General features: G+C 37.4%; 1 protein-coding gene across 1 annotated transcript; it reads left to right on the top strand.

Annotated features, from left to right (window-relative positions):
* Positions 1 to 571: 571 nt before the first annotated feature.
* On the top strand, positions 572 to 5905 carry LOC140160265 (monocarboxylate transporter 12-B-like). Its single transcript, XM_072183540.1, has 4 exons — positions 572 to 969; positions 2608 to 2748; positions 3296 to 4174; positions 5637 to 5905. The coding sequence occupies exons 1-4, from the start codon at positions 645 to 647 to the stop codon at positions 5783 to 5785; spliced, it is 1494 nt and encodes a 497-aa protein (XP_072039641.1). The 5' UTR covers positions 572 to 644; the 3' UTR covers positions 5786 to 5905.
* The last annotated feature ends 8440 nt before the right edge of the window (positions 5906 to 14345 follow it).

Below are 14345 nucleotides of genomic sequence, written 5' to 3' on the forward strand. Positions count from 1 at the left end.
TTTTTTTGTATATGTGACTAATTCCTAATGAAATTACGGACATTTATACAGCGTGATATTGGTAGTCTACAGTGTTTTTATTAATGATAATCATCATGATCATGTAATATATTGATTTCAATATTTTCTCATAAACATGATAAACATATTGAAATTAGAAGTTCCAACTCGGTGTATTACCGAAGTTATCATCAAAAAACTGCCTAATTAGTCTCAAATGTGGTATACCATATTAATTGAGCCTTTCGGCAGTTTTTTTGATGATTTCTTCGGAAATATACCGATTTGGAACGCCAAATTTCAATATGTTTATGAGAAAAACATGAGCTTTCATCTGATACCAAAATTGATTTTTGATGAGGTAAGGTGGGGGATGAGAATGTCAATCAGGTTACCCACCTTTAATAACATTCAGAAAACATTTTTGAAAACTTTAAAACATTCTAACATAATGTTATTAACATATTTGCCAATAACATTTTGATGACATTTTAAAAATGTCGTTGCAGTGGTTTTCATACATGTATAAAACGTTTAAAAAAATCTTTTCATAACCATCATATAACCCGATATTTAAAAGTTATCTTATTTAACGTTTTGACTATACTAAAACGCGTTTATAACATACGATTTAAAACATTTTTATGTTTGCCGGGTATTGGCAACATATTGCCATAGTTCAACACTTAGAAAATGAAGCATTTATGTTTGGCCAAAGTGAGAGTAAACTGGCAAATCTATCCTCTGGTGTAAATCTTTACCCCCATTATGTTTTACAGCAGCCACAACTTTTGGAAGGAGGATGGGGTTGGGTGATCGTAGCATCGAGATTTATAGTCAACTTCGTCATTTCCGGTATCATTAAATCAATGGGAGTGTTGGTGCCTCATTTCATGGGACAGCTCCATGCTTCTGCGGGACAAACAGGACTATGTATAGGGATATTTGTTGGATTGACAAATCTGATAGGTAGGTCTATTCTTCTTTTATTGTTGCAAACGATTGTGTACACCCATGGTACACCGCATTCATGACATACACTTAAGAAACAGATCGGACTAATCTGACCTTTCGGATCTTCAATATCAAAACTCTCTTATTTGTAACCGTCTCTTGTAAAAACTTAGTATTGTGGTTATTTGCTGTCTGTCCCCGACAACATGGACAATGTACGTAAATCTTAGTAGCCAAAAGACCAAACTAGTTAAATTCAAGTTTCCTTTGACGATTTCAGTAAGGTGCACAACCATTTTCTGTGTTTTGGGTTTCGTCAGGTTTGGTGTTGTTAGTCACTGTCAGCTTCTAACCAAATGGGTAGAATTCTGCCATCACTAAACAGTAATCACAATATATTCAATATCTATTTTTATTGTTACATAATTGAGTAGGTCTACCTGTAATGAAATTCTTGGCTTAGTGGCTACAAACTGTATCTATGCCAATCATATGTCATTAACAAGTACCAAAAAATGCAACACTTATTCAATATTAATGTTATTTATCAATATAATTTGTACAGTGAAAATAAGATATACGGTATGCCTTTTACGACATAATAGTAATACAGCCAATTAAAATATGTATATCTTACTTGAATTATGAGCGATTTAACAATGTGCAAGATACCAAACACAGTGTTTGTCAAATAGCTAATTTTGTTCAGTGTGGTTCAATGCCACTAATTCTCTATAACAAAGTTTTCAATGGAAAAATTATTTATTTCAAGCACGATGTCTCGTACATGAGTGGAACTAAACGCTCACAGCAAAAATACAGTATTATCAATTTAGAGTACAAGATTGAATCCCCAAATGACCAAAATTTCAACATAATGCTGACCTGAAACTTTTCTTGTTTTAAACCAATAAAGTGTAAAGACCAGTGCCTCCCCCCTCTTTTTTTTGGGACCTGGAGAAGAGAGTTACGCGCAGGTAGGGTGGGAATTTAGAGTACAAGATTGAATCCCCAAATGACCAAAATTTCAACATAATGCTGACCTGAAACTTTCCTTGTTTTAAACCAATAAAGTGTAAAGACCAGTGCTCCCCCCCCCCCTTTTTGGGACCTGGAGAAGAGAGTTACGCGCCGGTAGGGTGGGAAAGTAGATGTCCAGCTCAGCGGATGAATTTGAGGGATCTTGTCATGTCATCAAAACTATAAAATAAGGATAGAAATCATGTCATTTCTGCATGTTATTCTAAAATCTGCACATTTTTATGGCTACATAGCCGTTCCAATGACTTTTAAGAACATTTTTCAGATGCCATGCGAGAAAATAGTCCCTTATGCAGTTATTAGAAAGTAACATTAACGGAGACATTTGCCTGATGATTTGGCAGTCTATTTTATGCTTGGTATGAGTCCTGCTTGGTCAGGTCATAGAATAACCTGTAAATGTTAATGGGGTATATTCCTGGGGATATTTTTGGGTCAGAAATGTCATATAATAAGGTGTCCGTATGTAAGGTACAATCATGACAATAATGACATTATTGATTATTGTCAATTTTTTGGAGAAGCACTTTCTCGTAAATAGAAGCATGTCAGCTTTCGCATCAAAAAGTGATAATACGATTTTGATCATTTATATTGTAAATATGTTTACAGGTCCTGTTGCAACTGCATTGCTTGGAATATTTTCTCATCGTAAGCTAGTTATGATTGGAGGGTTTATCTCAGGTGTCGGGCTCGCGTTATCAGCACTGGCTACTTCGGTATCTTATCTTGGAATGGGGCTCACCATATCAGGTAATAAAAACCCCTTTAAAAAAAACCCACTATTTTGTGTACAACAATTTTAGGTAACTACGAATTCTGCACTCTGTGTTTCAAATAGCGTAAGTTAGGAATAAGATATTTCATATAATTTTCAATATCCCAGACCAACATTTTTATGAACGTTACTGGGGATATATAAATTAAATATGGGAATTCTGATAAAAGATGAAATTTCACACACGAAGAAGAGTTTAAATCTCATGTCTATAAAAATAAATGCAAATATTCCTCTTTGCTTGGTAAACACACAATCTTCCCAGCCATAGGTGTTGAAAGATGAAACAATACCCCGGTACTTTAAACAATAATTTTACATGGGGTGCTGTACTCTACATGACAGAATAACCAGCGACATTTACTATGTTACCTTTATCATGGCTTTTATACACAAGACAATTTCAATTTTGAGGTCCACTAATTAGTGGACGAGTTATATGCCTACTGACATATAATGTATCTCTGTTGAATGGCTTATGTAATGAATAAAAATGTTTTTTGTTATGTGTTAAAATTGCAGGAGTTGGCATGGGACTCTGCGCAGTACCTATGATATCTTGCTGTACCTGGTACTTTCGTGAGAAGTTTGCGATTATTAATGGTCTGTCCGTGGTTGGTGGATCTCTAGGAATGATGATATTGCCTCCCTGCACAGAGGTTGCCGTGGAGAAATATGGGTGGCGAGCTACAATCATACTATTTGCTGCATTTAGTTTAAATTTGATAGTTGCCGGAGCTGCAATACGGCGACCAGACACAAAATTCTCAGACGAAATAAAGCAAACCAAATGTGAATCACAAAACGGCACAGCCACATCCATATCATCTAAAGCTAAAGAAGCAGAAACGGAACCAAATCGTTTAGAAAATACAAAGGAAGAAACGGGATTTTTGAAAATCTGTAAATCTCTATCAAAAAGTTTATATGTAGGGATTTTCAAAAGAACTTCAACATTTGCTGTGTATGAACTAGTCTTTTTTCTCTACGCTATTGGTTACACGTCGTGGGTCGTGTTCCTAGTTCCACATGCAATACATAAGGGAATCGAACCTGTCAATGCGGCATTCTTATCAACTTTAGGAGGGTGTGGTGCAATATTTGGTCGATTATTTCACGGACCTCTTATTGACCGTGGCTACATTACAGGCAATGGACTCTTTGCCTTGCTTTCATTTATATGTGCATGGTGTTTCCTTTTAGATCCACTCTTTAACTCTTACCATATGCAAATGATTTCAGCATTTATTGTTGGTCTTTGTATTGGATCTCGATATCCACTATCAGTCACCATGGTAACAAAACTACCTGAATTAGTGAAATCTGAATTGTTGGTATCTGCAATCGGATGGACACATTTTTTCCTTGGTGTTGGAAAAACTATCGGAGGACCGTTAACAGGTAAGGAATAATCCAGACTGAATTCAGTGGCGACGCTACGGGGGAGGGGCAAGGAGGGCATATTTGCCACCCCAATATTTTTCTTTCCACTTTTGAGGCAAAACTCCAAAAATTACGTAAATGTCAACTTTTTGGGGCAATTCTATGCAAAATTTGTCGATTTTGTCCCCCCTGAAATTCACTTTTCCCCCTTGTGCCGCTACTGATTCCATTTGAATGACTTGTAAACATGGTAAAGCCGAATTTAACAACGAGCGATTGATTTCCAGCCAATGAGCATGATGAGATAGTGAGTGCCCTTTTGGTTGCGTTGCGAAAAGCGCGCTACCTCTGCGATGAAGTATAAGTTCAGCTGAAGTGTTATCGTGACTTGTTTGAACACCGCAAACTGACCAATAGAAAATGAAAATAAACAGTCCGCACCGGTCTACAGCCGATGCTACCGATTATTACCGTTTTGCGCTGGTTGTATTCTTGCTCGGCGAACCAAGTAAGACCTCGGGAGTGAGGCACTTCATGCAAGTCTTCACGGGTTAGATTGGAGTTCATAGAGACGGTTTATAATAATAAGTTTTTCGGCATTATGCAAAAGTTACGCAGATTATGGAAAATGAAACAGCGCGTGATGCGGAATCGTTTAGGTATCGGGTCACAATTGGCAATATGCTTGGTAGCTGTGCTAAATTGGTGGTACGAATGTGATCAACCAAGGTTAGGAATGTTACATCAACTCGAAAACATTCCAAGCTGAAAATGAAGGTTGCCACCCTAACCCTAACCCTAACCTTAACGCTAATTTCAACACAAAACTCTCAAACCTAAACCTGATCCTAACTGCATAATATCAACCCATACCAAAAAACCTAACATTCATCCTAATATCCCGTTATGGTGGTCTTGCTTCCACAACTTACGTCACCCTTGTATACTAGTACTAATGTGATACATTACACTATTTTTGGAGGAATGTTAATTAACCTAATAGTCCGTTTGCCAAACTCAATTTGCCACAGAAGCTTGTTTTAGCATCCATAGTTTTGTTTTTGATAGATATTGATTCTCAAGACCACCAACTTCAAAAATAAGTTTACTGGAACTCTGTCAGCATTTCTAGATATGGAGGGTCAAAGTTCACACAGAGGTCAAAATTCAAACTGCTCAAATGCTGTTAATTGAAAGAAAAGTTCCCCAAATTATTCCTCTTGTCATAGTGATCCAGCATTTGAGCAACAGCGTTTGAGCAAGTTTGAAATTAAGCAATTTTGAATTTTGACCTCTGTGTGAAGTTTACCCGCCATATCTCAAAATGCTCAATGCTGACATGCAGAGTTCCAGTAACCTATTTTTGAAGTTGGTGGTCTTGAGAAGTAATATCCATCAAAAACAAAACTATGGACACCAAAACACTGGCAGCCGGACTATAATGTATGTTTCTTTGCTTTGTTTTTTTTCGTTTGTACAGGTTGGCTTTTTGATATCAGTGGTAGCTACATGGTTGCCTTCGTTACAATGGGTGTCTTAGAGATTATCGTGACTGTAATTTTATGTTCAATGACTCTTCGAGGACGTTTATGTCAACGATCACCCGAACCACCGCCAGATAACGTGTAGAAGGCCCATTGCCTAACAATTGCATGATAGTTGAAGTGAATGCGCAGTGCAATACAGTTTTGAAAACAATAACGTATTCAAGTGATTTGGATATTACGTTACAATTCTCGCTATTCGCAATAAGGGCGCCGCCAGCGGTTTGCGATGTAATCGTGATGTATCATGGGAAAAGGTCGACATCCAAGTCCGCGCAATACGAATATTACCATATTACCATGCTATTACATAGGAACACGTGACAATATTTTTTAGTTTGTCAAAATAAAGGTGTTACACGCGAATCGATACTCAATAATACTTAATAATGTGATTTGAAATGTGCACAATTAATTTTTTCTCTATCGATTTGCGTGTAATACCGTTATATTGACAAACTAAAAATATTGTCACGTGTTCCTATGTAATAGCATGGTAATATGGTAATATTCGTATTGCGCGGACTTGGATGTCGACCTTTTCCCATGATACATCACGATTTTCCCATGATACATCACGATTACATCGCAAACCGCTGGCGGCGCCCTTATTGCGAATAGCGAGAATTAAATTGGTTGTGGTATGATATTCCGCTTGACCCGTGTTGGTTAAATTTGGCTAATTAGTCGCCGATGAAGACAAATCGGTCAATAGACTTTTTGTCTTTATGGGTCTTTATTACCGGAATAGTAATGCAAAGACACCAAGTACATTTTATATATTGATCCCTTTCCATCTTACCTAATCAAATACACACACTGGCCAAAAGTATTGAAAAAAGAAGAATTCTGCAAGCTGTAAGTTAAACGTTAATCCCAATATCCTGTTGATTTCACATTACGTACTAGATGACAATGTCCTTTGCAGCTAATAACTAAGATCAAGCTAAACAATATTGGTTGGAAGATGGCTAAGTTGTTGACATCATGCGCGTATTATTGCTTACAATAGCGAAAATCCGTTTGTATGGTTAGACGAAAAAACTTTAGTCCACAAAATGTCCAGATGCCTTTACAATGGCCGCCAAATGGTTGAATTGGTTTCTGCAAGGTACCAGGAAAAAGGTAGCAGGAGAATGATTCATGGATGATGGATGTGTCGGGTGGAAGGAATGAGACAAAGACAAAGGTCCTTCAAGAAATAAAGGTCACGTGGGCACACTACAAGCCACTGGATGGCCTTGAATCACACCAAACACTCCATGTGTGTTTATTACCAGTTTAAACGTAAGTACCCCAACATTTGCAAGATGTTGGCCGTCTTTGAACTTCCATGCAACCTTCTTCCGTAACCATTTTTCTGATATCTTGCAGAAACCAATTTAACCATTTGGCAACCAAGTGTGTTCTTCTCTACGTCCAAACGTATTTCCAATATGTGATCCATTGTAATCACTGGAATACACGTGAAGTCACCACACGAGACACCTTCCACTCCACTGATTAAACTGATCTTACTTCATGCATTCAAGAACATTATGCTATCTATTGTCTAATATGAAATCGACATGATATTGGAATATCCCCTGTCTACATACACATCTACATATCTGCTCTTGCACTCTCCTAGACTCAGCTATAATGGAAGACAGAGATAAAAGACTAGCTTGCGTTTGTCGTCTGTCAGTGTCGTGATGATATGAGTTGCTGAACGCGGCGGTAAAACCAGGCGCCTTATTGTTAATTTTGCACCTTCAAACATACAAACCATCTCAAAAGTTAGGTCTTTATAGTAGGAAACTTTCTTTCGCGAAGGCACCATGTCAACAATGCCTAAAAACTTGCTTTTTGCCTTGTAAAAGTACGGTAATTTTTCGCCTTTTTCTGCTATTCTCTCCGAGCGGCACTAGATAAATCGACCTTCCTTTTACGCGTTATTAACCAATCAAGGATCGTAGGGAATTTGATTGACAGTGACGTCAAACGCAAACTAGTCTTTTTAAAATCTCTGTCTACAATTATAGGTCTGCAGTCATTTTCAATTACTTAAAATCCATGATTGGAACCCCGTTATGCCCTGAAACACCAGCGGTTGACTGAATACATTTATTTGAACAATGTTTGGGATTCTCGCAAAGAAGCAATGTATGTATACGACAATAATCCTCTTTAACACGCTTAAGGTTCGCAACAGCATCATGTGAATGTCTAATTAAGGAAGCGCTGTAGTCGATGTGATCGACTTGCTTTCAACAGTATACTGTTTGGTTTGTATGGTGGGCCATTGAGTATGCTGAGGAGCGACAAAATCACATCTGATGCCAAAAGAACATTATATGCCCATCACTAAGCAGTCGCAAGGAACGAAATGTTATTTTCGAAAAAACGCGACTACTTTATGATACGGGCATAATAGTTCACATAGATTAAGATTTGTCTGCTCCGCTAGAGTTTAGTGTTCCACAAGGTTCAGACCTTGGACTACAGCTTGTTTTGTCCTCCAATTACATTTGCTTTTTTTAATTAAAACTCTTGGCAAAAGGTTAAAAGGCAGATGATATCAATTATTTAATTGGTTATTTTAGTAAGGTATGTGTCGAATGACAGCTTTTGCGCTAATTGTCTTGCTATTTATTATACTGGTCTTCTGCATAAAATGTGTTTATTTTGCGGTGTACATACACCGACGTGTTAAATAAAATGAAATGAACGTAAACCGTACCTGCCTTATACTCTCTATATATTTCGACTCTTTCGGTTGTGGTCACTGATCTTCCCGTCGCAGCGGCACAGTGTCTTCGACCCTATATCTTCATGGCAGGAATCGCCATGGTAGGTTAAATCCACAGCCACGATTAGCCATTTGGTTCAAACCTTTAAAGCTCTTTTAAACTAATAATTAGTCGAGGGACATAACTAAGGCTACTCACAATAGCCGGGTAATCGATCTTGGTTGTGCGTGATTGCTTGTATACCCCATTGAGGTCAATGGTCATCGACTTTATACTGCCTACAGTGAGTGCAGCTGTACTACACGCTGCACGCTGTAGTCCATAACAGGACCAACGCAATATAAAATGGTCAAATTTTGAGTTCAAAGCGCACGGCCAATTTTCAAAGCGCATTCTAGCGACTATCATATCTGTTCAACACGTATTTCCAAGTTTATGAGACCAAATCTGGTTTCTTGAGAAAAAAATCATGACGGGAGATATTCATCATTTTCTAACCCGGTATCAGAAGATTTTCGTCTGATATCAAAATCGTGCATAGCAATTCACGTGTATCGATCCCGTGTATTCATTTTAGTGTCCCTTCTGCACCAAATAATTATTAGCCAGGCGGTGTCGGTGTGAGCGGTGCCACGCTCGTTCTAACAGATGAAGGAACTTAGAAAGAATGAACAGTTTACCAACCCAAAGTGTTACAATTAAACATGACAACAAATAAACACAAATCCCGACCGGCATACAACCCAACATGAAAAAAAAGCAAGGGAATGTGCCGGCATGATGGGAATCGAACCCACGACCTTCCGATCTCTAGACGGACGCCTTATCCATTAGGTTACCAGCTCCCACTGATAAACGGTGATTAAAACTGGGTCTAATGTAAGCAGTCGAGGTATACAATACACACAAAGAAATATTACGCAAGTACACAAGTGAAGGAGATCATTACTGATGCTTAATCGTTTCCCCAGTATAATGTAAGCAAAGTAGGTAATGGGGATACGCATCCTGCACAAGAACAAATAAACACAATGGGGAACGATTGCTCGCTACAAGAGGAAACTGAATAGGCCTATATTTAATGAGAAAGAATGAACAGTTTACCAACAAAAAGCGTTACAATTAAACATGACAACAAATAAATACAGATTCCGACCGGTATACAACCGGCAACCCAAGTTAAAAAAAAATCAGGATGTGACAATTGCTCATTTACATGTGTCAGCAAGTTCGATTCCCTAAACTTACGAAATTTTTATGTGGTGACTTCAATCACATGGGCCGAGGAAGAGTTGATGCGAATTATTCATAACCGATCGATACCGTGCCTCACTTTGTTAAAGGGCAGGTCTATAGCAAAAACAAGTTTATCTCTATTCGAAGATAATAATTATTACATTACAAGTTGACACTTGTTGCAATTTTTTTGTGCGTATTTCTCCTGAAAAAGGAGAAATTGTGTGGGTAAACTTCAGCCTCGTACGTGTTCTTCCCCCGTTTGAAGCGTACGTGTTCTCCCCCCCCCCCTTTGACTGATGACGTAGGTAAATGAAGCGGACTGCGGACACTTTATCGTGCTCTCATCATACAATCACAATCACTTTGACAAGTTTGACATTAGCAACAATGAGTTGTACTATCACTTACCATAACAATGATGCTGCATAACAATATGCACGCTTTTGTTCTCTTTCGGGAACAAAGCCCACACAGATCTTTGTTACTATGCGTTTGCTTTGTAATATTTCATCCAAGTGAAACTATAGCATTGCAATATACACATGATACAGGGAAATCAGATGCATGCCATGAGTTTGTGGACTAACACAGTTTATATGCTAGTCTCATATGAAATTCTAAGCTCAAATTATGTATTTATTTTTTAGGCCTAATATTTCTCATGATATTGATATACATATGAATTGTAATATCACAATTGTCTAATATATAAAAAAGAAGCGGCTGATTTTATCCATATGTTTAAAAACCATGAAATTTGTAATACTTAATATGGAATTTTTTGCTGTGAACAGCAACAGTATAGGTTCTGTCCATTGCGAGCGTTTATAGTCCCTTTTCTCACAACGGGCACATCTCATTTCATGACGTCACCGGTTTTCTAGGCCAAATCTCAAATCTGTCTCGTTCGAAGGAACTCACCGCTTAAGTTGGTTTTTGCGGAAAATTAATTTTAAACGTCTTATTTTCTCAAAAAGGAGTCATTTTCATTGTCCTCATAATATTAGCTTGCCAATGATATGATGTTGTTTTGGCTATAGACCTGCCCTTTAAGAGCAAGCCAACAAAATTCGTCATAGGTTTGCGTTGCTAATACAACAGCCGTGAATTTATTGTCACCCCTTATTTAAACTGTTAAAAGGCGCCCATGAATGTCATTGAATGTGTCAGGTGTCAAAAATCGCTTCCCCATCAGTCGGCTCGCCAAAAATTGCTTCCCCCCCTTTCGGCTCGAATTTTACCCTCCCCCAGGGCTCATAATTATTGCATAGCCCCTTAAAATATAAGTTTAGAATTTTACCTTCCCCCCAGGGCTCATTATTATTGCATAGCCCCTTAAAATATAAGTTACGATAGGAAAAGGTATGGGTAAAGCCACGATTTCTCCGTGATACGGAAAAATTCACGGAATTCGGGGTTTGCTCGTGGAAAATGTCACAAAATAGTGAAAACTGTGTAAAATGTCTAACTTTTGTGCAAGTTGATTTGTAAAATAAAACAAAGAAAAGTGATTCTAGCATTAATTTTAGGCTTATGATGCAAGATTCTGGCCATGAAAAGTAAAACAAATTACGCTTTTAAGGGGTTGTTTGGAATGACAGGTGAGTCAGGGGTCAACAACAAAATTGTTACCTTTTTGATCTCAGCACATGTGTATGTATGATCTGCCATACAAAAATTAAAAAAACAATACCTCAAAGTATCATTTTTTAATGTTTTTTGTCATAATCACGCTTTTCTACAAATTTCATCTGTTTGTACCGGGGGCGTGTCTGTTGCCAGGTAGGCCTACATGACAGCATAGACACACGTTACAACCTTGAATAATAATACAGAATTGTGACGTTATATTCTTCTTAACCTATCTTAGAACTGCCTATTATTTCAATTGTTATACTGTTCTGGTTGGTTTATTGCATATACTGTATAGAAATTATGCAATATGACGTCGAGCATGACAGAGTCATCTTCATTCAAATAAAATTCAGGTACCCATAAGGTACCACGGAGCAATTCGCACGATAATACAATAAAACAGATGAAAGGTATGAATGGTTGTGGAATCGAATTGCAGACCTGTCCCTCTGTCACCTTAGAACTGCATCTCGAAGGCAATGGTAGGTGATAAACCAACCGGAACGGTATAACAATTGAAATAACAGCATGTCTTGGTCTCAATTCAAGATGTGCAATTTGGACACACATGGGTGACCGGACAGCCTTAATCTGCATTTTTGGGAAATCATTTATTGGGGAGTTGTGAGTTAGTTTGCAGAGTTTTGCACGTTTTTAGACGTAACATGATGATGCATGTATGGGTGGGGGCTTGTGTTAGGATGTGGTTACCTCATCATTTCGGCTTAAAATGTTTATTTATTTATTTATTGCATCATATTTACCCAGGGTGGCCCGATCAGCTAAAATGCTGTTCTTACACGGGGCCCTGCATAACATTAAAAAACATACAGATACATGAGTATTATAATAAAGCATAAACATATAAATCACAATTTAAATAGAGTATACCAATTTTCAAGTACTTAAACTAATACAATGTTAAGAACAAATCATTACAAAGTATGCCTAGTACTAATATTGGAAACTCAACATGGCACAAAATTATAAGCAAATATATTGCACAAATCCGAATCAAAAGCAAACTCATATTGAACTCATATATTCTCCTATCACCCTCAAATATCCACCACTGCACTACTCCCCGCGCAACATTATCGTCCTCATATCCCCACTACCGTACAAACACATACACATCCCACACTATTTCACCCCTTACGTAAAAACTCAAACCCTATACACTCACCCCCCCACACACACCCCCCACATACATACACCCACATAATTATATACAAACATAAAATGAATATATTGTTTAACATGATGTTTTGTGTGCATCAACCATGATGAAATAATTAACAATAAAATAAGATACAAATAACAACCATCAGATTCATAAACATTAACCAAAATATACGATATACTCTTAATGCAAAATAGACCAATATTGGTCCCAAAGCAACAAATATTTTATGTTCATCAAAAAGTACATAATAAACTACATGGAAATATACCATTTGATCATAAATTGTACATGCGCTTAAAACATTGAATACTTGGTGACTTTCTGATGTCAAGATTAATTTTGTTCCATAATTGAACACCACTATAGGAAAATGAGGACTTGAAGTAATCAGTATCATTGCCATTGGAACATGGTGGTAGCGCCAGCAGATCAGCTGCGGCTTGTTTCGTATTAACACAATGTCTATCTGAAATATAATTGAATTTTGAAGAGAGATATGATGGAGCCAAACCATTTAGAGATTTATACATCAGTAAAGCCTTAAAATAGTTACAACGGTCTTGAAGTGACTTCCATCCTAACATTGGAAACATAATATCAGATGAAGTTAGATAATTAACACTTAATATAATTCTGGCACAACGTTTTTGTAATACACTGAGTTTATGGACATCCTCGTTATATCTACCAAACCATACAGCACTGCAGTAGTCAAACTGGGGCTGAATCAATGACTTATACAGAATATTTAAAATATTGGCATCAAGAAATGTGCTAAGACGCCTTAAAAGAGCTATCTTACAGAAAACTTTCTGTGTAACACCATTTACTTGTTTGTGCCACAGCAACTCATCGTCAATTATCACACCCAAACATTTAGCCTTATTTACCCTGTCAAGTTTACAACCATTTACCATAACTGAAAACGAATCATCATGAACATTGCGTAATTTTGAACTACTGCCCAATAGCATAACATTTGTTTTGTCAGTATTGAGGAAAAGCATGTTATTACGAAGCCACTTAGTAATTTCTTCCATATCATCGGTAAGCTTCTTGGATATTACATTAACATCACTTCCACTAACATATAGTGTGGTATCATCAGCGTACATTGAGATCGTTCCATGTTTAATTACCATTGGCATATCATTAATAAAAATAAGAAACAACAGTGGCCCAAGGATACTGCCTTGTGGAACTCCCGTTTTCACGGGAAGTGCATCAGAAACAATACCATTAAATAAAACTCTTTGCATTCTTCCAGTCAGATATGACCTAAACCATTTCAGAGTGTTACTAGATGCCCCAATATCACACAATTTATTAATCAAAATATCATGGTTTACAGTATCGAATGCCTTACGTAAGTCGATAAAGGCCACGCCGGTCATTTTACCTGAATTAATATTTGAGAGCCAGTCGTCCACCATGTCTATAAGAGCGGTATCAGTAGAATGCCCTGGCCGAAAACCTGACTGGTGCTCATTTAAAATGCCATGCTGTGTTACATAAGAATATACATGATTATGCACTGCCCTTTCAATTATCTTACTTACCACAGACAGAATTGAAATAGGCCTGTAGTTATTTGTGTCGTCGAGATTACCACCTTCATGCAAGGGTGTAACCTTAGCCTCTTTCCATGCAGTTGGAAAAATACCCTTTGACAAGGATAAGTTTAAAATGTATGTCAAGCTGTCTACAATAGCAGGACGAGCTAATTTGAGCACTCTACAACTTAAATTATCAAGACCAGTGGCCTTATTAGCACTCATTGCACGAATTTCCTTGTCAACAAACTCAGGAGTTATGAGAGGTAAATCAAGGAGAGGGCTAACTTTACTCAACTT

Source organism: Amphiura filiformis, chromosome 9, assembly GCF_039555335.1.
Source record: "Amphiura filiformis chromosome 9, Afil_fr2py, whole genome shotgun sequence".
In the NCBI taxonomy this organism is placed as follows: domain Eukaryota; kingdom Metazoa; phylum Echinodermata; class Ophiuroidea; order Amphilepidida; family Amphiuridae; genus Amphiura; species Amphiura filiformis.

Coding starts and splice junctions, on each gene's coding strand:
- LOC140160265 (XM_072183540.1), top strand. CDS start 645: ATGTTTGCCGGGTATTGGCAACATATTGCCATAGTTCAACACTTAGAA. Junction 970..2,607: donor TGGATTGACAAATCTGATAG/GTAGGTCTATTC, acceptor ATATGTTTACAG/GTCCTGTTGCAACTGCATTG. Junction 4,175..5,636: donor TATCGGAGGACCGTTAACAG/GTAAGGAATAAT, acceptor TCGTTTGTACAG/GTTGGCTTTTTGATATCAGT.